The 25050-nt window shown below is 29.5% G+C and overlaps 2 protein-coding genes across 2 annotated transcripts; both read left to right on the top strand.

The window, feature by feature from the left end:
- Positions 1–397: 397 nt before the first annotated feature.
- Positions 398–11165, top strand: LOC105634327 (Translation elongation factor EF1A/initiation factor IF2gamma family protein). Its single transcript, XM_089724981.1, has 19 exons — positions 398–553; positions 1045–1086; positions 1183–1257; positions 2365–2418; positions 2528–2626; positions 3514–3625; positions 4562–4607; positions 4759–4830; positions 5647–5709; positions 5793–5947; positions 6123–6187; positions 7680–7830; positions 8642–8747; positions 8843–8978; positions 9193–9257; positions 9401–9565; positions 9773–9845; positions 9935–10008; positions 11089–11165. Exons 1-18 carry the CDS (start codon positions 550–552, stop codon positions 9988–9990), a joined length of 1539 nt encoding a protein of 512 aa, XP_089581107.1. The 5' UTR covers positions 398–549; the 3' UTR covers positions 9991–10008; positions 11089–11165.
- Positions 11166–14970: 3805 nt separating this feature from the next.
- LOC105634336 (loganic acid O-methyltransferase) lies at positions 14971–20693 on the top strand. Its single transcript, XM_012217182.4, has 4 exons — positions 14971–15295; positions 17880–17960; positions 18430–19092; positions 20103–20693. The coding sequence occupies exons 1-4, from the start codon at positions 15245–15247 to the stop codon at positions 20424–20426; spliced, it is 1119 nt and encodes a 372-aa protein (XP_012072572.2). The 5' UTR covers positions 14971–15244; the 3' UTR covers positions 20427–20693.
- The last annotated feature ends 4357 nt before the right edge of the window (positions 20694–25050 follow it).

The raw sequence follows: 25050 nt of genomic DNA, 5'->3' as shown, positions 1-25050 counted from the left end.
ATCAGTTCCAATTCGGTTTCGATTTAGTTCCAATTCGATCTTAATAAGAACCAACATGTAAATCTTTTCGTCTTCGATTCTAGTTCTTATATAGCGGTTTTTTCGATTCCAATTTGGTTTTTTTTTTTTTTTTTTTTTTTTCCTTTATGAAATTTGGTCTGGTTAAGTTCTCGGGAAACCATGCACAATCCTAAGTTTAACAATGTAGAGTTGCAAATAAGTAACCTTCTTAAAATAAAATATAATTCAATTACAATAATTACGAGTAACAATGTACAAATATACCAACCCGCAGAATGGCCACCAATGACTTGATGATGGCATTTACTCTTTTGTCCAGTATCAAACAAAAACTTACGTGTCCTAGGCCAAAAATCATTTACGATATAATTATATATTCTTTTACGCACCCAAAAAACATTTGTCGACTCCCCGCTAAGTGGCTTAAGGAAAGCGAACTATCCATACGCGCCTTTCTCTCTCCTCTTCTCATTTACGGTCGCTCTTTCAATCAAAAACCCTAGCAAGCACTGGTCGAATCTCCTAACCATGGGTACATCTCCTAATTTGCCTTCTAATAATTCTAATTTTTTTTTTTTTTTTGTAATTACAGGCTTTGAATCTATGAATTTTTTTGGATTTTCGTTATCTGCTATGGATCTGCTAATTCGAAGTTGATTTATTTTCATTTGTAGTCTATGTTCCGATCTAAAGTTTCTCTTTAGTGCTTATTGAAGTTCCTGTTGAATTTCATTTGATGGATATACTTTTAGTTGATTTTTAGTTGTATCTTTGTTTACGAGCATTTGAGTTTATAGAATTTTGATTTTCTAGAGGGGATCAGTAAGTAGTTTCTCTTTATAGTTATGATTATTGTGGAGTTCTCATTGAGCTTCAATAAACTTTAGCAAATTTATTGGACGCATTTGCATTTGAGAAGCTAAATTCATTGTTTCTTTTTATGTTATTAGGGTTTTATTTTTTATTAAATTGGAAAATGGGTTGTGCTTAACTTGTTTGAGAATTTCTTTGGTTTAATGATAGATATTGAAGCTGAGATTCGGGAACTGCAGCTTGACTCGACAGGTGGAATTATAAGTAACTCAATGCGCATATTCTAACAATTAATAACTATCTTTGTTTTGCAATCTTATATTGGATGCTTTGATTAAATCCTAGCAGAAGAGAGTAATGGGGTGGTTAATACAGAAGATGCACTGCCAGAAGAAGTGGAGAAGGTGGATAATATGGAGGAAGGTTGGTGGTAATCAAATTAGTGTTTTGAACTCTTGCAATTATAATATCTATGTTGGAACTTAAAGATTGCACTAAATGCTAAGGTTATAATTTTGGAGGGTGCTTACTATTAAATTTGATTTATGAAAGTGAAAAGTTCATGATTGGGAATAATTCAAAATTTCCACCTTTGATATTATTAATTTCTAGGCAGCAATTTGAATTCTAAGTATAATCAAATTATTATGAATTGTATCCAATTGCTGATTTTGTCAGCTTTCCAACACTTGATGAAGAATGGTCAAGTTTCTTTTGTAATTTGTGAATTCCCCTCCTTACACATGGCATGCTAACCTTTTCTGTGATGACTTGAAGTTGTTCAGATGCAATATGTTCTGCACCTTGAAACTTATATTTGACAGCGGCAGCTTATGCCATGGCCTAGTTTTTCTTTGGATGTTAAATTTAGTTTTTATTTGTTTTATTTATTTATTTCTTTTTCTGGCATTCACCTCAACAACATGCAATTTAATAGGTGAACTTTCTGCCCTTTACCATTGCATGAATTGATAACTTGATTACTGCTCCTTCCTCTCCTTTCTTTCTCCATGTGAGTCGGTATGTCTTTTTGATTAGTTAGCCAAGATTAGATGGCAAAAGAGCCTGTATTGTTAATTTCTTGTATTCCCTTTGCATTTTTCGCCTTTGTTCCTTGTTGCCTCCTCTCTCTCTCTCTCTCCCTCTCCCTCTCCTTACACACAACCATGCTATATTTAAAAGAATAAATTGCCCCTGTTTTTTTTTTTTTTTTTTAATTTTTAAATAGAGATGCACACGTACTATGAAGAACGAGTCTGTAACTGCTGTAAATGAGTCTGTAACTGCTATAAACTTACGTCTCTCTCTTAAACAACTCTGAGAAGAAAAAAGAAAACATAGTGAGTTGCTTCTATCTTAGTTTCTCTGAATAATCGATCATTGTCAATGCATCCCTTGTTTTGTTTGCATAAAAGAAAGTGTAAAGTATGGCTATTCGTATTCTTTTTAGTGTGTTATGGAAGTACGATATCTTTTAATGGAGTATCAATTGAGTCTTTGCTTGAGAAGTCTAACTTTGTTTATTTTCAGATTCAAAAGATAATATTACTCTACAACCTAAGGAAGAACAGGCTGAGTTGAAAGGTACCACGTTTAATTTTATTTTCTTTTTTCGTTTCATTTTAAACTTGTTGCAATATTCAACTTGTTTCTTTGTTGCTTTCCTATATTTATTTTTGGTCTGTTCTCACAGTAAAAGACAAGGAAGTTTCTGTAGATGTTGAAATACCAGATGAGGTGGAAGAGGACAATAAAAAGCGGCATTTGAATGTGGTTTTTATTGGGCATGTTGGTAGGTTGATCAACTTAATGAATTTTCCGTATTAAGATTCAATATCATGAAGTTTATTTTATTTTTTGTGTCCACTGAACTGTTATGTAATCCTGTTGGCTGTTAAGCAACTATTGTTGGTTCAGTCTGTTCACTGTATTATGCTGTCATATTTGGTTGTTCCAATAAGAGCTAATCCTGTCCTCGTCATTTTTTTGGACTGTTTGTGCATATGCTATTATCTCATTTGCTGCTTTCTTATAGCTTTTTAGAATAATTGGTTGTTTAAGAGGGGTGTATCCTTGCTATAATAGGTTCTTTGTGGTTCCTGTATTTATTTGGATCAAGGTTCTAAATTGCAATTACGTCCAATCAAAAAATCTTTGCAGTTGATTTTCTTTTAATTTATTATTTAAAAAATAGGTTGCAATGGAGGGGTATTGCATGTAATGCATTGGTTGTAACAATACATTGCAAGGGCCAATGGGGATTGTAATGTTTGTAATAGCCTGTTTCACTGGTCATTCCTAATAACTGTTACAAAATTGTGTGAATATAACAAAAATCCAAGAAATCATTACATAATTGCCATTGCTTAAGAATATGGTTTGTATGTATCTGAGGTTGGCATGTTCCTCAATATCTTATTGGAAACATTTTAAGTTGCTTTAATCTTCATAATATTCATTAGTATTAACAAAAACTGATATTTGTCGTTTCACTTGCCAGTGGTAAAATTGTGGTGTAATCATTGTTTATAGGTTTTTTAGAGGGTGATTTTCTTCCTTTTCTGTGTGTATTTGTAAATATATAGCATTATTTTGCATTTGGTTACTTGAATCATCTTTCTTTAGATAAATTTGTTCTTTCCATGATTATATCTGGGTCATGTTGTGTTTGAATTGCAGACGCTGGCAAGTCCACAACTGGAGGTCAGATACTTTTCCTAAGCGGTCAGGTTGATGATCGGACAATCCAAAAATATGAGAAAGAAGCTAAGGACAAAAGTAGAGAAAGCTGGTAAGACCTTTTATTTTTTATTTGGATATTTGGACTGTAGAAACTGATTTGTGGGTGTATTAATTAATATTTTGATCAGCTTAAAACAATCCTAGTTTTTCTGTGTTAAGCTCAAGCTATATATATATATATATTTTTGATGATTTTGCATTGGTTTGTGACATATGTATGTTTTATATATTTCTCATCTTAATTTGGAAATGGAAACAATTATTGTGGAAAACTGTAAAGCGATGAAAATCGTGTTGAATCTGGCATGTCACTAACACTGAAATATATTTGGTTTTGGATACATGAACTAGCCAATCAGAAGTTTGTTCCCAACCTGGATTTGGTATTTAATTGTTATAATTTTGGAAATAATTATTTGAACAATCTAAGGTTTTTAACCTCACTACTCCTTTCATCTAGTTTTGAAACATTTAGTAGGTTGAACCAATCATAGTTTTAAGTGTTAGGGTAGCGGTGCTACTGCAGTTGAGTTAATGTACTTATGCTAAAACTTTCTATTTGAGAAGAGAATGGTTGTTTTATCTTCATCATCATAAAATTCGTGTACAAAAGACTCATTTGTGTAAACTGATTTCACGAATTTTTGGATATTTTTTATTACTGTGTCGTGTGCTTATTGTCCTGGTAATTCTGCATACATCTTCTCATATTTTAGTTTGGTCATACTTGTTATATATTCTTGTATCAGAATCTCAGACTATCCTAGATCCAACTTCTTGCTCTCAAATTCATTGCTAAAGATCTTCATAACTAGGAAATTCTCTGCCATTCTTCCTGTTCTCAACTTGTTGATACTGTGGAAATTCAGTTACATTTCCTGCTCTATAATTTGATATAACGTGTTCTAGTTCTAGTTCTTTTGTTTTAATTGTTCACCTGTTGACTACTTTCAATAATTTTATAAATTTTACTTCCCTGTGCCAGGTATATGGCGTATATTATGGACACTAATGAAGAGGAGAGGGTTAAGGTAGCCTTTTAATTTTCTTTGGAAATTTTTTTTTCTGAGGCTATATATTGTTATTTCCTACCCGATGCAGTTTGTTGCTACTGCTCATCTGTTTCAAGGACTGGTTTACAAACTGGAAGCTAACAATATAGATGTGAACTGCTGATTGTAGGGTAAAACAGTTGAAGTTGGACGAGCACATTTTGAAACAGAGACAACTAGATTTACAATTTTAGATGCACCTGTAAGAGATTATATCTCCAAACCTTATGTCCAAATTATTTATTCTAATTGTTTATATTTTAAAGTAGCTATGCTAAATCAGGTTTGCTGGACTAGCTAATCAATTATGTCCAAAAAGCATAATTTGCATGACATTTATTTTTTGAGGGGCGGAGTTCTGGAAAGAACCATTTTTTGGCTGCATGTTCTCATAGGCAGTTGAATTACATTCTTTCTTTTGCCACTTTGGTTCTTCCTCACTCTGAGTGAGATCACTCCTTTGTTGTCCATCCTTTTCTCTTTTACATGCTTCTTGATATGTGCACATGCATCCTTCCTATTGGTTGTGGCATGTAGAAGAACTTTTGAAGGAACTAGGCTACCATCTTGTTAAAGTTTGGCAATATATGCATGCAGCTGAGGCGGGCACCAACAATGTACTGAAAATAGTCGTCAATGTTCAATTGGCCAACATAACTTATGAAATTGACCGAATGGATGCTATAAACTATCCTTGAAAAATGGGGGATGAGGCCTGTAGATGAGAATCTATATCTAATCCAAGAATCAAGCTTGCATCATGTTCCCTATTTATGGTGCTGATTTAGCGATATGGTTGCTCTTGATAACTATTTATACTGAAATAAAATGTCTGTAGTTCCTTATGTATGTATGCGAGCATTCTGATATTGTATGAGTAGATGTACAATTTTCCCTGTAGTAAAAAAATTATATATTGTGGTTCTCACTCTTATTGTTATCAGTTTCTGTTTTTATGCTTCATTTTATTTTATTTCTGTTGGAACCATTTGCAATTTTTCTTTCATTATATCTTCAGGGTCACAAGAGTTATGTACCAAATATGATTAGTGGAGCATCTCAAGCTGATATTGGTGTACTGGTAAGATATTTGTTCCTGCTTGTCATTTTGAGGGTTCTGCTTGTGTGTTTTTGATGTATCTCTTTATCTTTTCGTCTAATTAGGTGATTTCTGCTCGGAAAGGAGAATTTGAAACTGGGTATGAGAGAGGTGGGCAGACCCGTGAGCATGTTCAGCTTGCAAAGACATTGGGGGTGTCTAAGCTTCTTGTTGTTGTTAATAAAATGGATGATCCCACCGTCAATTGGTCAAAGGAAAGGTATTAGCATGCGTCCACGAGAAGTGTTTTATGTTGTGTGCTTCCACCATGTAACCAGTTGAATAGACTTCTTCTTGGGTTGACTTCATTGGATCTGCACATGAAACTGGTTCACCACCACTCGGTGTTTATTGTCTTGTACTTTCTTTATTTGGGTATTTATTTTTCTTCCCAGGTATGATGAAATTGAATCAAAGATGATACCATTTCTAAGGGCTTCAGGCTACAATGTGAAGAAAGGTAATTGTGAATTTTTATTTGATGACTTTGGCCTATTGAACAAATTTTTATTCCTATAATGTTTTACGCTTTAATTGGGATACAATTTTCTCTTTAATAATACAATTTTCACTTGATACTGGATAGATCTGTTAAAATTTAATACATTTTCACTATAGGGTAACATTAAGTAGTTGATGGAATGTGTGAATGATGCTCAATAGAATGAATTAGGGAGATATTGGAAAATTGCCTTGCAGTGCTTCTATGATGATTCTTACAGTTTGAACAAATTCATAATCTATATATGTATTGTATGTTGCATAGGATTAACAACATTTTGCTAAATGAATGTCATATTGAGCAAATATTTGCTCATTCTAAAGATAACTTGTTTTCCTTCTTTTTTCTTGAACGTGTTTATGTAGACCTTTTAATTCATTAGACATTAGGACTATATGTTCTTAATTGTTCTAGAATTGACCCAAAAAAAAAAAAAAAAAAATTAGAAACCTAAATAACTTACTTTCTTTTAAGTGGGGGTCTGGTTTGGCTACTAACGATTAACTTTTAACTTAAAATGTATTTTTATTTTATCAGTCAATTTAAAAAATACTCACTTCGTCCCATTTTGTTTACTTATTATTCTTTTTTTTAGATATCTCAAAATGTTTACAAGTTTTCTAAATTTATATGCTTAAAAAATTATTTTTTCCGTAATAGTCTTTATGATTGTCATTAAATGAATGACTTCTATTAATATTTTAATGAGTTAAGGGTAAAAAAGGGCAAAATGATTTTTGTTGATTGAATTCTTAACATGTGTGTTTTGTCAAACCATGTAAATAAAATGAGACGGAGAAAGTAAGTAGTTAAGTATTTGGTAAACGGTTATTTTTAAATAGTTTATGTGTTCGGTTAATAGGTATTTACAAGTTAGTTAATTCATTACAGATACGGAAAAGGATACTTCATTTAAATAGAAAGTCAAAAGGTTCATTAAAAATGAGGATGGTTTTGGTATTTTTGAAGCTTATTAGGATAATATAGTCTTTTACTTAATCCAATAGTAGTTTTAAAATAAGTAGATAATCAGAAGTAACAGGTACTTGTGACTTTTGACTTATTTTAAGTAATATATATTTTTTTTAAATTTATAATCCAAACCAAACACCATTCTACTTGACTTTCTACTTAGAAATAGTTTTGACCAAACTTAAAAGCCACTGAATACTCTCTAAAATTTGATGATATACGATTTTAAATTACAAGTATATTTGCAAACAATGAAATTGTCTGATGTTAATTCCATCCACTGCACGGGTTATTGTCTAGTTATGTTCTAAATTTGGCCGCTATTTTTCAAAAGCATGTCTGACATGTTGGAATTTAACTGAATTTGTATGAGTGATTGATCTTTTATGATATAGTGCACATAATGGTTGAGCTACAAGATTATCTGATTTCTTTTTACTATTTTTGTTTGGACATTGTTGTTATTTTAAATTTGCAGATGTCCAGTTCCTACCAATATCTGGTCTGCTTGGTACAAACATGAAAACAAGAATGGATAGTAAGGTATGTTCATGGTGGGATGGCCCATGTCTTTTTGAAGCTCTTGATGCTATTGAAGTTCCTCTACGAGATCCAAAAGGTCCTTTCAGGTGAGATTCATTCTTGTTCTTTTTCTTTCCTCTAGCTGTTGCTCTGTTTCTCTTTTTTCCCTTTGGTTAATTAGGCTTCATTTGGGATTTGAACTTGGCAACTCGCAACCTCATAACTCTGGGGACACCTAGAGTACCATTGAGTCAAAGCTCATTGGTGTTTGTTTCCACTTTTCAGCTTAACCTAGTGCATGTTTTAATTCTTTTGGTTCTTTCTGGTTTTATTGTTACTTTATTAACAAGCCCAGTCTTATGTTCTTAGTGTTACTTGGTCAATCCTTGGCGGTTTCTAAATAGTCAATCATTCTTATTTATACTTGCTATAAGAGCTTGGTTGTATTTCTGTTTGCCTCTTATCTTAGTAATTGGAAAATGATTTATCATTTGTTTTAGTATTCCAGAATTTCCATTTTTTTTTTTGTTTCATTTTGCATCACAGAAGATTTAAGTTAACTGAGCTTCACACTTTTTCTTTTTTTAACGTATAATTGTTAAATTTTAAATTGAACTACAAGAGCATTGTTGTGAGTGCAAACGGCAAATTATTTTTTCCTGATGAGAGTTGAAAAAATGTTGTGCAACTTCTAGCTAGGTAAAATACTGATCTTCTAATGCTTGCAAGGCTTTTGAACATTGGTAAAAATGCTACTCTATCAGTTAAAGAGTTATTTTGCCTGTCATATTTGAATATTTTTAACTATGTACAATGAAGAAGAATTTTTTTATCATTTTGGACTTCATGTAGTTGATTGATGTGAACTGCTTTTCCTGATCCATGAGCTATTGTTAATCTTAATTTTGAAAATTGCAGGATGCCCATTATTGACAAATTTAAAGACATGGGAACTGTAGTCATGGGCAAAGTAGAATCTGGTACTGTAGCTGAGGGTGATTCCTTGCTGGTCATGCCAAATAAGGTTAAATTTGATCTTTGCTCTTCTCTTTATAAATTTTTTTTGTTGTTGCTGTTCTGCTGGTGCCTGAGGTTTATGCTATACATATCCGACTGCAGACTCAGGTGAAAGTCGTTGCTATATACATCGATGAAAATAAGACTAGACGTGCAGGGCCAGGAGAAAATCTGCGCATCAGATTAACTGGAATTGATGATGAAGATATATTGGCAGGTTTTGTCTTGTCAAGCATTGGTAAGTTGATCTGAATGTCGATCCATTGAAGTGCCTAAGGAGGGTGTGTATAAGAAGCTACCTTGTGTGTGATAGTATGTACATTAATGTGTCTGCTTGCATGAATGTAAAATATTTTCCCTCTGATTTGTGCTGCGATTTTTATTTTACTATAATTTGGTCACTGGCGTTACTTTTATGTAATTCACAGTTCTTTTATATTTTCATTGTGCAGCAAGGCCGATAGCTGCAGTTACAGAATTTGTTGCTCAATTGCAGATTCTTGAACTGCTCGACAATGTATGCTTGAGTTTAAATTTTTTGGTCCATCTTTCATCTTCTATTTCCTTCTCATTGTGGATAATCATTATGCTGATTTTTTCTAATATTATCCTTACTGATGATTATAATGACTAAATTATGATACTTTTCTGTTGTTCTAGGCAATTTTTACAGCTGGCTATAAGGCTGTTCTGCACATTCATTCTGTAGTTGAGGAATGTGAGATAGTTGAGCTGCTTCAACAAATTGATCCAAAAACAAAGAAACCTATGAAGAAGAGAGTTCTCTTCGTGAAGAATGGTGCTGTTGTTGTGTGCCGTGTTCAGGTATTTGATTCAGCACTTACAGCATTTTTCTCTCAAGGGTGAACAATGATTAATTTTTATGTCTGTAGCATACAAACACTCATGGCTGTATGAACATTCAAATATAAACAATATTCATATTTCCAATTCATACAAAGTTGGTGTTAAAAAATTATTCATTAATGTGTATACTTATTTCTTATCCTTGTTTGTTTATTTTTTTATCAGGTAAATAACATGATATGCATCGAGCCGTTTGCTGATTTTCCACAACTTGGCCGGTTCACTCTTCGAACTGAGGGTATGTCTGAATATCTTTATTGCAATGCTGATGCATGCTATTTCCTATTCTTTAGGTTTCATCTTTAATTGGAGTGTTGGTTCTTACAGGGAAAACAGTTGCTGTGGGGAAAGTCACAGAACTTTCTTCAGGTTCTAGATATTAAACAATTTTGAAATTAGAGGTAATTATGCCCTTTCCTCATATTTTTTCCTTTTAAGGTGTTTGATTGCTGAGATTTCACGGGAAAGTGAGCAAGTAAAATTAGAGTCGGGAAAGTTGGAGTCCGATATTTGATTGGTACTTTTCCAGGAATATTAAATTTCTGACATGTAGGACCAGCCCTACTTTCCCATGTATATAGGAAAGTAGTTTCCTGTCTGAAAGGGTGGGAAAATTGGATTTCTAGACAAGCTAATACTTCCTCCATTCCATTTTGTTTGCATGGTTTGACAAAACACTCATATTAAGAATTTAGTTAACAAAAGTTATTTTGTCTTTTTTTTACTCTTAACTCATTAATTAAGATATTAATAGAAATTTATTTATTGAACAATCATAAATGTTATTATAAGAAAAATAATAGTTTAAATATTTCAATTTGGAAATTTTGCAAACATTTTGGGACATCTAAAAAAGAAATAATATGCAAACAAAATGAAATTTTAAATTATATTATAACATTTATTGCAACGGTTCTGCTACTTTACCTGGAAACTTTTATTGTCATCCAAACACGATAATTTAACTTTTTATAATTTTAAAGGTTTAACAAGACTAGGTTATTTGGAGTGTTGATTGCTTTAGCATGTGGAACAAAATTGAGAACATAAAATATCCTGGTCTTGGATGTTGGGAAATGAATGTCACGGGTCATGACTTGATTGAGAGTTTAATCTTCGTTAGTATAAGCCAATTGGTCTTGATCAAGATCAATTTATCATTCCGTAGTACGGTAGGAGTAGGCTTCTTGAAATTACTTAATTTGGATAGTATTCAACTTGTTTGATATGCAATGCACTTTTCAGGACTCTATTGGTTGCTTAATGTAGGGACTGAATAATGTCATTTGGCCTGTATTTTCTTTTGTTAGATAAACATTTCTACTGACACTGGCACTAAGGAATAAGTCTATGTTTATTTGTTCCAAATTTCAATTTTACCTATTCTTCTTAAATTTTATGTTCAGTAATCTCATTTCTAAGTTAATTTGATCATAGTATATTGTTGTGGCGTCATTGTATCAACTTTTTTCGACTTGCAGGCTGAGTCAAAATGATAGCTTCTTTTTTTTGTGTACTTTTGAGCGCCGGCATGTCCACAACTCGTTCAAAATATAAGTCGATTCAGATATTTTGTGGAGGATCGGGTAGTTGTTATATGGAGAGACGTACTATTGTTGCTGGTGCGGTGTGTTCTTAATACCCATTTCATAGGCATTGATGCTTTAGATGTTCTGAATGTAGAGTATATACCTGATTTACCCACATCATATTTATTATAATCAGTTTTATCTATTAAAGCTTTCTCAACTTGATTGTAATTTAGCTTACTTAATTCCGTAAGTTTGGCTTGGTGTTCAATTTTCCATTGCATTTTGGGAAGTTTTATTGCTTTTAATTCATTATTTCCATTTTTCTTAGGTCTTATAATAAAAAAAAGCAAAGTGTTCTGAAATTTAGAAATTCTTTTGTAGAGTTCTATTGCGAATTTCTAATTTTAGCAAACTTATCCGAATCTTTTATTAATTATTTAATTTTTAATCGAATATCAAATGTCAATTTTGAAAAACATAAAATGTTAGAAGACAATTCCGATTAATTATTCAATTTCGAGTTCTTATTAAATCTGGAAAGATAATTATTTTATTGATTATGAATTGAATAAATAATCAAACATGAAGTGTCAATTTTAATTAATTATATAAAATCAAAATATGGAAGGATATTAATATTTATTGAATGCCTCCTTACCATTTTAAAAAATAATTTGAAAAGCTTAATTATTTATATTTATGGGACCATTCAGTAAAATTAGTTGGTTTGCTAGCAGTTTTTAATTAGCTGTTTTAATAACTTTTCACGAATGTTAAAAGTTAAATGTTGTATGGATTTAGTTATTTGAGTAGTTTTTCATAAAACGCTAAAAGTTAATATTGTATGAGTTAACTGTTTTTTAATCTTTAATAGCTAGTTAAAACGTTATGTTACCGAATATTAAAAAGTAATTAATCGGTTAAAACGCGGAAAGCTATTTAAAAAATTGTTGCTGAACATAACCCATGTATATCTATCTCTTGAAAAAACATCCAATCAAATCTAGAAATATTATATTTATTTTTAAGTTAAAAATTTTTTTAATTGGACATCACTAAAGTTATCTTAAGATATTTTAAATTTAAATAAAAATATTATCGAAAATCTTATTATTTCTCTTCATTTCCACAATTAATGATTGGATCTATTATTTTATGAATAATTCTTTCACAAAATAAAATAGGTATTTATTTTACAAGACAAATCATTTTGTAAACCAACCTTTACAACAATAAAAAAGTCACATTTCAAAAATTGTAGAAAGTATTACAAACATCTGTAACAAGACACACACACACACATATATATAATCCTTAAGCAAAAAATATTTTGTAAATGCCGAATTGGCATCCTCTGGTTTCAGAATTTCTTTTTTTCTTTTTTTAAAAATTTTCTAGACTCTTAATTCATTTTTAACGACAAAATATAATTATTTATCGATTAAAAATAATATGATTTGCATTGTTATCACTAATAATCTATTTGAAAAAAATTCAAATTCTAAATCTCTTTAACTAATCCAATTTCTTTACTACAGGTATCATCTAAAAATATTTTTTAAAAAAAAAAACTCACTTGCGATCTCTTTGTCTATTAGTTGAACATTATTTATGTAACTCTGGACTTTTAACTATTCTCTCTTCAAATCACTCACAATTTGATTCAACAACCGTTTTTAATTTTTGGCTTCTTCGTTTGTATTGTTTCTTTTTATTTTGATATATTTATTAATATTCATATTAAATTTTACTATTTTTGTTTTTCAGATTATAAACTGCAGAATAATTTTTTCTTCATTAAAGATAACATTAGCTCTTTCATATATTTTTTCTTTTTTGTCTTTTTATATATTTTTTTTAATTTTATTTGGACCATAAAGATTTAACTTTTATTTTTTTCTGTAAAATTCTTTTCCTTCTTATCCTATTTCGTTTATCTTTGTTTCTATTTTTATTGGCTCACTTTTTTTTTTCATTCATACCATTGCTAAACAAAAAAAGGTTGGAAAAAATATGAAACTTCAATCCACTTATGTATCACTTTTTTATATATTTTTTTATTTTTTTTAAAATTTTTTTTGGGCTGGTTCTTTTAATTTTATTTGGACTATAAAGATATTCATCCTCTTAAATCAATTTTTCATTATTTTTCAAATGATTTTTTTGATTTAATCGAATTTTTGTATTATTTTGAATCTTAGTTCATATGATTTCTTGAAATGATAGTCATCAAGCAGAGATGTGTGATGCAAAAGTTAGCAGGGGCGGATGCTGGCCAGGGCCAAGGGACAAGGGACTGTGGCCGCCCAAAATAAAATAAAACAATTAATTTTTAATGTAAAATTTTTGAAAAAAAAAATTTAACTTTGCCACCCATAATTAAGTAAAATTATTTTTTGACCCCCTAACTATTTGAACTGATCCGCTACTGAAAGTTAGGATATATCTTATTGCAGTTATCATTAACTTGATTATCGCAACTTAATTGATATATATTAAGATTCAAAAACACGATCAAGATTAGTGTAATGCAAGAGTTAGAGTTAAAAAAAATGAATTAAAAATAATTTTTAATTTTCATATAGTGCGAGAGTTAGAGTTTAACTAAAATTGAATTAATAAATTAGTGAAAAATATAATCTACTATATTTTATATATATATATATATATATATATATATATAATCTACTATATTTTATATATATATATATATATATATATATATATATATATATATATATATATAAAATCAATTTATACATTTTTTACATATATAATATTAAAGCTTAAAATTAGGGCTTCAAAATTTTTTTAAATTTTTTAAATAAGACATATTTAGATAAATAATTAAGAACTTCTTAATCTTACTCCCAATAAATCTAAATCGATTTGTTAATTTTGTTTAGAGAAGTTCATGCAAATCTTCATTGGTTAAAGAATATTTCTTGTATTTTAATTGCTTTTATTATTGGGTATGTCAATAATTAATTACTCCTCTTTTTAGTTAATATTATCTCAGTTTGTTATGATGTTTCATGTGAATTGCAGCATAACAGCCCATCAAAATACATATTTTGATGGATTTTACTTAACCTTCTCAACTGCAACAAGTGTAATGACTTGTCTAATCCCAGCTATCACCATTGTAATGGCAACCAGTTTTGAGTAAGCAAAATTAAATTAAAGATATTGCTTCTTTGAATGGTAAATGGTAATTGGACGAGAAATTAAAAAATAAAATTACTAAATCTTCGTAGATAAAGACATGAAAGGATGAATCTTATCTTTTGAAAGATACAAAAGCGTTTCGTAATTGTGTAAGAATAATTAAACTACAACAAAATTATTATAATGCACAGACCTTCGTCTAGTTATTTTATAAGTCAACAGCTTCACAAAAAAGTTATTAGCAACTTGATCTATTATTTTGTAAACCACCAATCTTTATATAAAAAAGATATATTTAAAAAATATTTGAAAATATACAATTAAACTTTTTTTTTGAGTATTAGAAAGTAAATTTAAATATAATATATTATCAAATCATATATGCGCATTTACATCAGCGATGTAGTTTGACTTGCGGATCAAACTTATTATTTTGTAGACCACCAGCTTTTATAACAAATAGATACCTTTCACGAAAAATTTAAAAACATTACAAGACATTGGACTTAATTTCATCCGTTCTCAAGTACACACTCCATTATATCTGCGTGCCAAATTTCAATTTGTTATACGAAAATATCAAGCCTTAATGCACCCGTCAATTTAACTATTTGACGTTGGAAGGAAAGCTAACGTGGAGCTTTGCGAACATTAACATTTATGTCAGGCCTGAGTCAGATAATTTTACGTGGAGCTTTGAAAATATCAAACATTAACATTAAAGTGGAGCTTTCAAATCATCAACGCCTTCCCGTCAGCCTCATGAGCCACAACTCACGTTTTGGTCTCTGCTACTACCAAACAGTTGCTTAGTGCCGGCATAGACTCCACTCGCTTTTTGCGGTCACCAGTAGTCCGATTAGAGCAAAGGACTAAGCGTCCATAGTCATGGTAGTCGAACAGGCCGCGGCAGCGACTACTAGGTGATTTTCGAACCATGGAACAAGCTCGTCTGATCCACATGCATCCAGACCAAGCTTGCGTTGAGGTAAGCATGTAACTTGATTGACTACGGATTCGAGAGTATCACTAGTACATGGCTTGTCTAAGATTTTGAAATCTAATGGCAAAGCTAGCCATAAAAGAAACAAGCCTGCATAGATAGAGAACAAAAAACAAAAATTAAAAGTTTTCTGTTCTTCATTCTTTTGTTGCCTTGATAGGCTGGTAGAGCATGATTATTAGATTTTCTAACTTTTTTTTTTATCACTTGATTTTCTATGTCTATAGAGATCTGTGCTTCTTTTATCTTTTTGCACAAAAATTAACACTTCTGTTGATGCCAACACAAAGAAATAGATTTAAATGCTTTTTTGTTTTTCCTAACTTTTTCTATTGGTCAAAAAAGTTGATATCTATCTATTATTACTCTTTGCAAAATTTTCTTGGTGGGTCAGTGAGGTTTGGGAGATGGTGGCTTAAGAACTTCATTTTTTGGGGCGAAGATGATTAATGTTTGGGCAGAAAAGAGAAATTGTGTTCACATGGGAGAGTCCATCTGATAGATGTCTGAGAAATTATGTATAATTGACGGACAACAAGTGAAATTAAACCCAAGTCATTGGCAATCAATCTCTAATTTCACCTAACCTTTTAGACTAATTGCAATTTCATCTAAATTGATTTTTGTATCTTGAGCATCATCCTGAACTTATCAACTTAGTTGTAATTATATCCTAATTTATTTTTAGAGTATAATTACACCCTAAAAGTAAATTACAACACCCTGAGTCAATTTGTTATAATTGCACTCTAAAAAAACTAAGGTTTGATTTTTGATTAAATTAATTTAAAAAATTGGATTCCATACCTAATCAATTAAACAAAAAAATAATAAAATCAAACTTAAATATTTATATAATAAATAAAAAAATCAAGATTGAGTATTTGATTTTACAATTCAACCAATTTTAAGATGTAAAAATATTGAGTTGAATATTAATTCAAATTAGAGTGTAATTTCTGATAAGTTCATGTGCCCAAAGTAAAAAGGACAATTTAGAGTGAAATTATAACTGTTCAAAAAATTCGGAGTGAAATTAAAAGTTAGAACCAAAAATAATAATCATACATTAAAAGATATTTGAAACTATTATAAAATTTTGAGAGCCAGAGCTAGTATTTTGTAATCCAATCATTTTCTAAACAATAACAATTTTTTACAAATTATTAGAAAGTCTTATAAAATATTAGCAGCCAAAGCTATTATTTTGTAATCCAACAACTTTACAAAAAATATTCACTTTTTACAAATTCTTAAAAAATAAATAAAATATTGACAGTTCAAGCCATATATCTATACCATATAAATATATAATTTTTAAATATGGATGATGACGTGATAACATATTAGAGTATAGAGTGACGATGTGACAGCATAGTGGAGTATGAAAATGATATTGGAGTATGAAAATAATGATATGACATTACTATTTTTTTTTCATTTAATAAATATTAAGTTAATGGAATCTAATGGAGTTCACATTTAATAAAAAATAATTTTTTTATTAAATAATCGAGTTATAAACTAATGAAATCTAACAGAGTTATCATTAATAAATATTAATTAAATAATAGAGTTATAATAATGCGGTTAATTAATGAAAAAATATAATTTCAATTCATTATTAAAATTTATTGCATTATAATTAAATCTTCTTATATCTTATCTAATTATAAAAAATCAATAAATTAATAAATATTTCAATTGAATATATGAGAATTTCATAAAAAAAGTAAATAATTATATGAGTTGAATTATAATACTCCATTCAAATTGATTAAAAATATAAAATTATATAATTCGCATACTGGATGCATAACTAGTTACAAAAAAATAACAACTTTTTGAAAAATATCAACATTGGAAACTAGTTATTTTGTAATTACTAGCATAATGCATAAATTCATCCATATATTTTATAAAAATAAATTATGACAACCTCAACTTTTATTTTGAACTATTCAACACTTCAATACTTACAACCATTAAATATTTTAACATGTAAAAATTATTCTATTGAACGTTTAAACTTGTAAAATTAGATCAATTAAATATTTATTGTATATGTAAAAAAAATGTGAAAATTACTATAGAAAAAATTATAATAACCACATATCAAGTAAATATTTCGCATATAAATATCAAAAACACAAAAAATTTATTATTATTAGTATGGAGAAGAATACAATATTGCCAAAATTCGTAATTTTAAAAACATAATAAGTTCCTTCATAAAATTTAAAGTGTCATAAAAACTCTTTTCATAAAATTCATAGATAAATTGATGCATTTGACCTGTAACAATTCATCACTAAATCCAACTTTTCCCATCACTCACCTCCACCACAACTTTCTTCATGGATTTTTGTCAATGGTCAATACTGCTATGATTGTAACTAATTATTTAAATATTAGAGTAAAACAATTATTAAATGACGAAAACCAGATTCCAAAATCATTGTTCTGAAACAATACTACAACCTCGTTACCCTTAGGACGGCTCTGACTTTGTGTGTCTATTTATTTTAGTTTCCAAGTAAATAGATAAACGTTGTAATCTCTCCTGCAGATTACAAGAAATATGGCAGAGACGTTCCCCATGACCGGTGGCACTGGCCTTTACAGCTACACTAACAACTCTACTAAACAGGTAAGTTTAATTTCAAAGGTTAAAAATATTTTTCTGGCAATTAAATGTGGTCTGGTTAATATTCTCACTTCTGTAACGAGTGAGAAGTCTTGAGATCAAATCTCCGGGGGTGAGAGGTATCAAGTTTAAGTCTTCGACCACAAGAGTTTTCACCAATTTTGTGACCCAAGAGGATTAAGAGTGTGAACAAGGCTTGAAGCTAGGCTCGAAACTCGATGAGCCTGAAAATTTTGGGCTCGAGCTCGATTCAAACCAAATTTTTTTCAACTTTTCTCGAGCTGAGCTTGAATAGCTATCCAGCCGGCTCGGCTCACATATGCCCCTATATGGGATGATTACTGTTGTTGTATAGTCGATAATATTATTTCAGTCTATTGAATTCTGAATTATTAGGATTAATTGGATATTAATTATATTATTATTGGATTAATCACTGTTGAATTCTGAATCTCGTGCATTTCCCATATAGAAAGAAGGAGCAGAAGCAGCAAAATCAATGTTGCTTGAAGGAATTATTGAAAATCTTGAAATAGAACACAATTCTTCAAATCTATTTACAGTTGCTGATCTGGGTTGTTCAACTGGGCCAAATACATTCATTTCAGTCAACAACATAATAGGAGGAGTCATTAACGCATACAAAACCAAAACCAAAGGCTATAATGACAATCTCCTACCAGAATTTCAAGTGTATTTCAATGATCATCTTTCTAATGATTTCAATACCCTTTTTACCAATTTTCCTTCAGATAGGAAATATTTTGGTTATGGAGTTCCAGGCTCCTTTCATGGCAGATTATTTCCAAGATCATCTTTAAACTTTGCCTATTCAGCTTTTGCACTCCATTGGCTTTCCAGGGCACCACCAGAGTTAAGTGACTTGAGTTCCGGAATTTGCAATAAAGGAAGAATTCATTATGCAAATGCACCAAATGAAGTTTGTGAGGCATATTCTGCTCAATATGGATCAGATATGGAATCATTTTTAAGTGGTAGAGCAGAAGAGATTGTTCCTGGTGGATTAATGGCTTTGCTTATTCCAGGAAGGCCTAATGGAACTCTTCCTTCAGAATTTTCACTTGGACAACTGTTTCTTCCATTGGAATCTTGCCTGGTTGATATGGCCAATGAGGTATGCCAAAATGATGCAATTTTAAATGTTATTTATCATTTCATTTGAATATATATATATATATACACACAACCTCATATAGGAATCATTTGAAAGATTATTTGTTAATCATGAAATAAATCTAAAAAATTTATCCAAATTAACAATTTTGATGACATCTTTGAAGATGACTTCTTTAGCATCTACTATTTCTGACTTTTCACTTTATATATCAACATCACTTAATTTGTATTGTTAATAATTAATTGCTATTTTGCACATTAATGCATAACCTAGTGATAAATACATATGCATATACAATCTGACGGTAGATCGAGATTTGAATACCCTCTCTTAATACAAAAAAAAAAAAAAAAAAATTACTATTTTAAAAAATTATCACCAATTATTATTTGTTTATCCATTTTTTTTTCTCGTAAAAAAGATAAAGATCGCTCCTTTGTCATATATACCTTCATTAGGTGACTTAATATATGAGTAAATCTAGGGGTATTAAAATGGGTTAGCACGTGAAGTTTGACACAAATCTATTTAACTCCCTAACTTAATTAGGGTCAACATGAATAGTAATCATTTAATAATTTCAATATGAACATGATACATATAAAAATTAAAAGTTTAATCTGTTTAATTAAATGAATCGTAGCGGGTAATGAATATTCATTGACCGAAATCCGTATCTTATTCAAATCCATCACGGTTTGTAATTTTACTGTCTATATCCATTTCCGTTTATAACTATCAAAATCTATAATAAACGGATCGGATTGAACATCCTTAAATACCCGTTCTACTTTCATCCCTAAAAATGAGATATGAAAAAGTAAGGCAATTTTAAAAATGATTATATATAGGTGGCCATAGTTATAGAAAAGTGAAAACATAAAATATTTGTTCAAGTTTGAGATTCTAAATATTATTCCTTTTTTTTAATTACTCTTTCCCTCCATTCATTTGGGTTTATCATAACTTTTTTTTTTTCTTTTGTTTTTTGGTTTTTAACTCTTCAGGGAATACTAAGCTGGGATAAAATAGACTCGTTCAACTTGCCTATGTACAACCCCTCAATAGAAGAGGTAATAAATTTAATACAAAAAAATGGTCAATTTAGCATCACAAAACTGGAAAAAATACCTGCAAAATCTGCCATCCCAATACCTAATCCAAGAGAGACTAGGTCTGGCTTTGAAACCATTCTCAAAGCCCACTTTGGAAATGAACTTACAGAAGAGCTATTCAAGAGATATGAGGTAAGATTTGCAGAGCTTTACTCAGAAAGAACTGCTGATCCTTTTGCCGTTGGGTTGTTCATCCTTCTCAAGCGACGCCATTAAATAAGAAGAAGCTTTGCTCTGCATTTTCTTTCAGATTTCATATATATATATATATATATATATATATATATATATATATAAATTTTAGGAAATTCTATTGTGAAATAACTCTTTCATTTAGTCATGTATTAATATAGATGAAATAATTCTGTGAACGCATATTATAAATGTGGTGTATTGTAAGTTGTGCCAATTTGTAAATGTTTAAGATGTTATAATTTGGGGCCGAATTATAATATAAATATGAGGTTTATTTTCGCATGGCAATATGGGCTTAATACTTAGAATTTACATTGATATAATTGATTTTTTTTTTTTTTTAGTTAGGCTTACTACAGGCCTCGGGGCCTTAAACTTACCTGGGTCCTAGTGCCGTTCCGGCCGATGGTTTCGGGTCGTGACAAAGTTGGTATAACGGCTTAGGTTAGAATTTTAGGACACAACTAAGGAGCATAGGGAATTTCTTTTGTTGGGATCGGCCGTAACCAACATAAGGAAAGACACTTTGTGATTTTCCTTCCTAGGGATGGTGGACGCACTAGACCTTATGAGGTGGGAAAATCCACACCTATTACGCATATCAGTGATTATAGAAGAAGTAATTAGAGGTTTGAAGTGAAAGTAGTGAACAATAAGATAAGTCTATCACAATACTTATAGGGGCCAGAGCTAGTATCAATCTTTAGGCTAGGGAATAGAGTAATATTTGGATAGTAGTGGATTGGCCTGATCACCCAGTACACTACTTTTCATGTGACCTATGTTCCTATCGGTAGGTAGGATTGTGTTGAATATAATAGGATTTTCATTGGTGGGGCAGATTCATAAACATAGATAGTAATTTTAAGGATTAGGAGTATGTAACCAAATAGTCAGCTCAGCTACTGAATTTTTTTGAGATTATCCAAAATATAAATTTTATGTCATTTTATTTACTTTTTATTTGAATTTAAAATCTCATCTTGAATTTGAATTGTATTATGATAAATAATTTAAAATGACTATTTATATAGATTTTTTTTTTTCAAAAGTTGTCTATTATATCATGGGGCTAAATGGATGAGATAGCAAAGTGAAATGATCATGAATAGAAAAGATCTGAAAAGAAGAGTAAGCTAAAGGGGTGGCACTGATGATGATAACAATGATAATATGTAAGTAGATAGTTTGTAGTTAAGATGAAAACACAAACGTGGGGAAGATTGAGTAGACAATTTTGATCTAGAAGTTAAGTTGCAACTAGATTTAGAGTATAGGATCCTTTAATGTATAAGTGAGAAAGAAATCTAATTCTTCCTTCTTCCCTCCTTCATTTTTCCTAATAAAGATTTAAAAAAAAAAAAAAAGAAATATAAGTCAATATAGTTTACCACATCAACTGTGGACTACCTTAATAACAGGCTAAATGATAAAAAAAAAACCTTCAACTTTGATTATTTTTACAATTTTAGTCCGTCCGTCCTAATTTCGGCAATTGTGGCAGTTTGCAATTACGGCGTCCATTATATGTGTGTTAAAAATTATTGACATTATAACTATTGGGGTCCATGTTTGACACCGTTAATACCACGTCACCATGCCAAGTCAACAAAAAATGAAGTAGACCTGCTTGTCATTTTAGCCCTTTACAGTGCTCAAACAATTTTTTTTTTTCTTTTTTTCTGATTTTGTCTCTTTGACTTCTAAGATTTCTAGCATTTGCTTTCAATTTGCTAAAGTGGTTTGTAAATGTGGTAGCGCACTTACTTGCTACGGCTGCTCATTTAGTGTCAAATCCTGGGAGAGCAAGCATTCCTCCATTATTTTCCAAAATCACCACCATTTCAAATTTAAATATCACTTAAAATATAAATTTAAACAAATTTAAATTCACTATTATTTCAAATATAAACTTATCTAAATACAAATAAATATTTTTTTTATTAAAAAATTAAGCTAATATAGTTTTTTGATAAGTTTCCTTCCTTTACTGATGGTGGCAAATTTGAAATCTAGACTAGTAAGAGCAATTTTTTTTTTCAAAAGTTCATAATAATAACAATACAAAATAAAAAATACAAAAATTTTTCTTCTAAACACACTTTAACCCAACACTATTCCAAAAAGAAACATAATTATTTACTAATTTAATAGTTCTAAATACATCTTAACTACATAGTTTAAAAAATTACATAGGAAGTTTTTATTTTAATATTTTTAATAAACTATATAATTAAAAAATAAAAAAATAAGAAAAGGAAATTTCGATATTTGTACTAAAATGTGAAATTTTATTTTATATTTACATTTCATATTCTATATATCAATATTATAAAAAATATATTTCAATTTAAAGTTTGTATTTTAAAGTTTCATTCGAAAGCTTTGGAAGAATTTATATTTGAATTGATAATATATATGGCCATATTTCATATAAATTCAAAATTTTTGGTCAATCAAAACTTTTATTTATGTAAATAGATGTGAATTTAACCATTATAGATCTCAATGGCCTAATGCATAATTTTGCCATTAAAGTTTGTGCGATTTGCTTTGTAGCACCCTTAAATTTGCAGAGGGCCTATCATTATCCTATCAAAGACGAAACTACACAGTGGAGGAGAGGGGCAATTGCTTTTTCTTTTCTTTTTTTTTTTTTTTTATTTTAAATTTCCCTTTACAACTTTGTGATTCTAACCTTGGCATAGAGAAAATTTTAAAACATATTTAACCATTTTGCCCCCTCCTTTTTTTCATAATATTCTCTTAATAAATTTTTATAGTAGTTTGCCCTCCTCTTTTATAAATTCTAACTTCCGTTCTTGTACCCTATACTTTCTCATTTCAATGATAACTATATCCTCCTTAAAATGAAATAATTTTATAAAATTCAATTGTGAACTTGTACTTTTACATTTTAGGAGTATATTTATTACAAGAGTTCAATCTATGGATTTGGCTATACCTCAATTGATAATAAAATTGTTTTTATGTTGGACCCATGTTATCGTCTTCTCCTTCTTCTCGTTTTTACTTTCAATTCTCCAACACCATGTCGAAAACTAAGAATTCAATACCCATAATCAATTACAGTAATTTGATTTGAAAAAAAATAAAATTCAAAACGGCTCAATACATAAATTCACCTTTAAGTTTTGTCACTTTAATTTTGTGACACTCTCAATTTTTACTTTGACCTATTAAATACTTCAATTTATAAAATTACAGTTATTAAACACTTCAATGTGTAAAATTATTTTATTGAATACTTCAATTTGCAAAATTAGATAAATTTAACATTTACTATATAGTTAAAAAATGTGAAAATTATTATTTTAAAAATTATACTAATTACGCACCTAATTAATATTTTGTATATAAAGCCAAAAAATCCTAAAAACTATTGCTATTAGTATGAAATATGTGTATAATGTTATCAAAATTTATATGATTGGTCATTTACAAAATCAGCGTGCCATAATGAAATATTTTAAATTTTTATTTTCGAAAACTTTGAATTTTTATTAAATCAAAAATCAGAAAGTGGTCCTGACCCTTTTGTAAATATAAGAAGAGCTGGATAAGCACAAGTTAGAAGTACATCATCTACATAAACTAATAACGCTATGAAAGTGGTCCTGACCCTTTTGTAAATATAATAATCATATAGAGATTGTTGAAAACCATAAATTTTCAACTTGGAAGTAAACTCTTTATTTCACTATCTCCCAGCTTGTTTTAACCCACAGAAAGACTACAGGAGTTGGCAAACTTGACCTGAGTTTGCTTTTGTATACCCTTTAGGAGGAGACATATATCTCTTCATCAATATAACCTTGCAAATATGCATGTTTATATCTAATTGATGAAGATGCTAAACCTCTAGCTATGGTAATAGCTAAGAATATTCTCATTAGCGCTAAGGCAAGTAATTGGCTATAGCCTTTGACTGCTAGTTTGGATTTATATCATTCTATAGTTCCATCAGATAAGTATTTAACTTTGAATATCCACTTGCACCCTATGGCTTTCTTCCTTGGAGGAAGAGTAATTAACAACTAAGTGTTGTTTTATAATTTTTCTTATTTTGTATCTATAACTTCTAAGATTTCTAGTATTTGCTTTCAATTTGTTAACACTCTGTTTGGTATAAATAAATTCAAAATATGAAATTAATTTGTGAATGAATTCATTTGTAAATGAATTATTCATGTTTAGTATGGTTAATTTAAAACACATAATTCAATTGAATTCCATATAATCATGTATGGAATAAATCATAATTGAAAATTCATTTGCTTTTGTTTCCTAAAATATTCTTGAAATAGTAATTTCACAAAAATAAATAATAAATACCAATTATATTTATGTTATGCTACATAATTTTTTTATATTTTTATTAAAATAAATATATAAAATAAAAATAATATTAATAAAATTATTACATTTAATTGGGTGATAAATATATATTTAACTTGAATCATTCTGTCTCCTTAATAGTAAAAGACATGCTAAAAAATATTAAAACAAAAGATGAGAAATATTAAAATAAAAAATAATAAGAAAATATTTTTCTGAAAAAAATAAAATATTTAAATGATTTTTGTCAAATTTGATAAAATAAATAAGTTACATAAGTAAAATA

The sequence above is a fragment of the Jatropha curcas genome, chromosome 8, assembly GCF_041381405.1.
Source record: "Jatropha curcas cultivar XTBG-Jc1 chromosome 8, XTBG_Jcur_1.0, whole genome shotgun sequence".
NCBI lineage: Eukaryota > Viridiplantae > Streptophyta > Magnoliopsida > Malpighiales > Euphorbiaceae > Jatropha > Jatropha curcas.
The sequence above is the reverse complement of the archived record's forward strand: the minus strand, read 5'-3'. Positions and strand labels throughout refer to the sequence as shown.

Excerpts from the sequence above, each read along its gene's own strand:
- LOC105634336 (XM_012217182.4), top strand. The coding sequence starts at position 15,245 with ATGGAACAAGCTCGTCTGATCCACATGCATCCAGACCAAGCTTGCGTT. Across the intron at positions 15,296-17,879 it reads CAGACCAAGCTTGCGTTGAG|ATTACAAGAAATATGGCAGA; the intron begins GTAAGCATGTAA and ends TCTCTCCTGCAG. Across the intron at positions 17,961-18,429 it reads CTAACAACTCTACTAAACAG|AAAGAAGGAGCAGAAGCAGC; the intron begins GTAAGTTTAATT and ends TTTCCCATATAG.
- LOC105634327 (XM_089724981.1), top strand. Across the intron at positions 4,831-5,646 it reads TTACAATTTTAGATGCACCT|GGTCACAAGAGTTATGTACC; the intron begins GTAAGAGATTAT and ends TTATATCTTCAG. Across the intron at positions 6,188-7,679 it reads AGGCTACAATGTGAAGAAAG|ATGTCCAGTTCCTACCAATA; the intron begins GTAATTGTGAAT and ends TTAAATTTGCAG.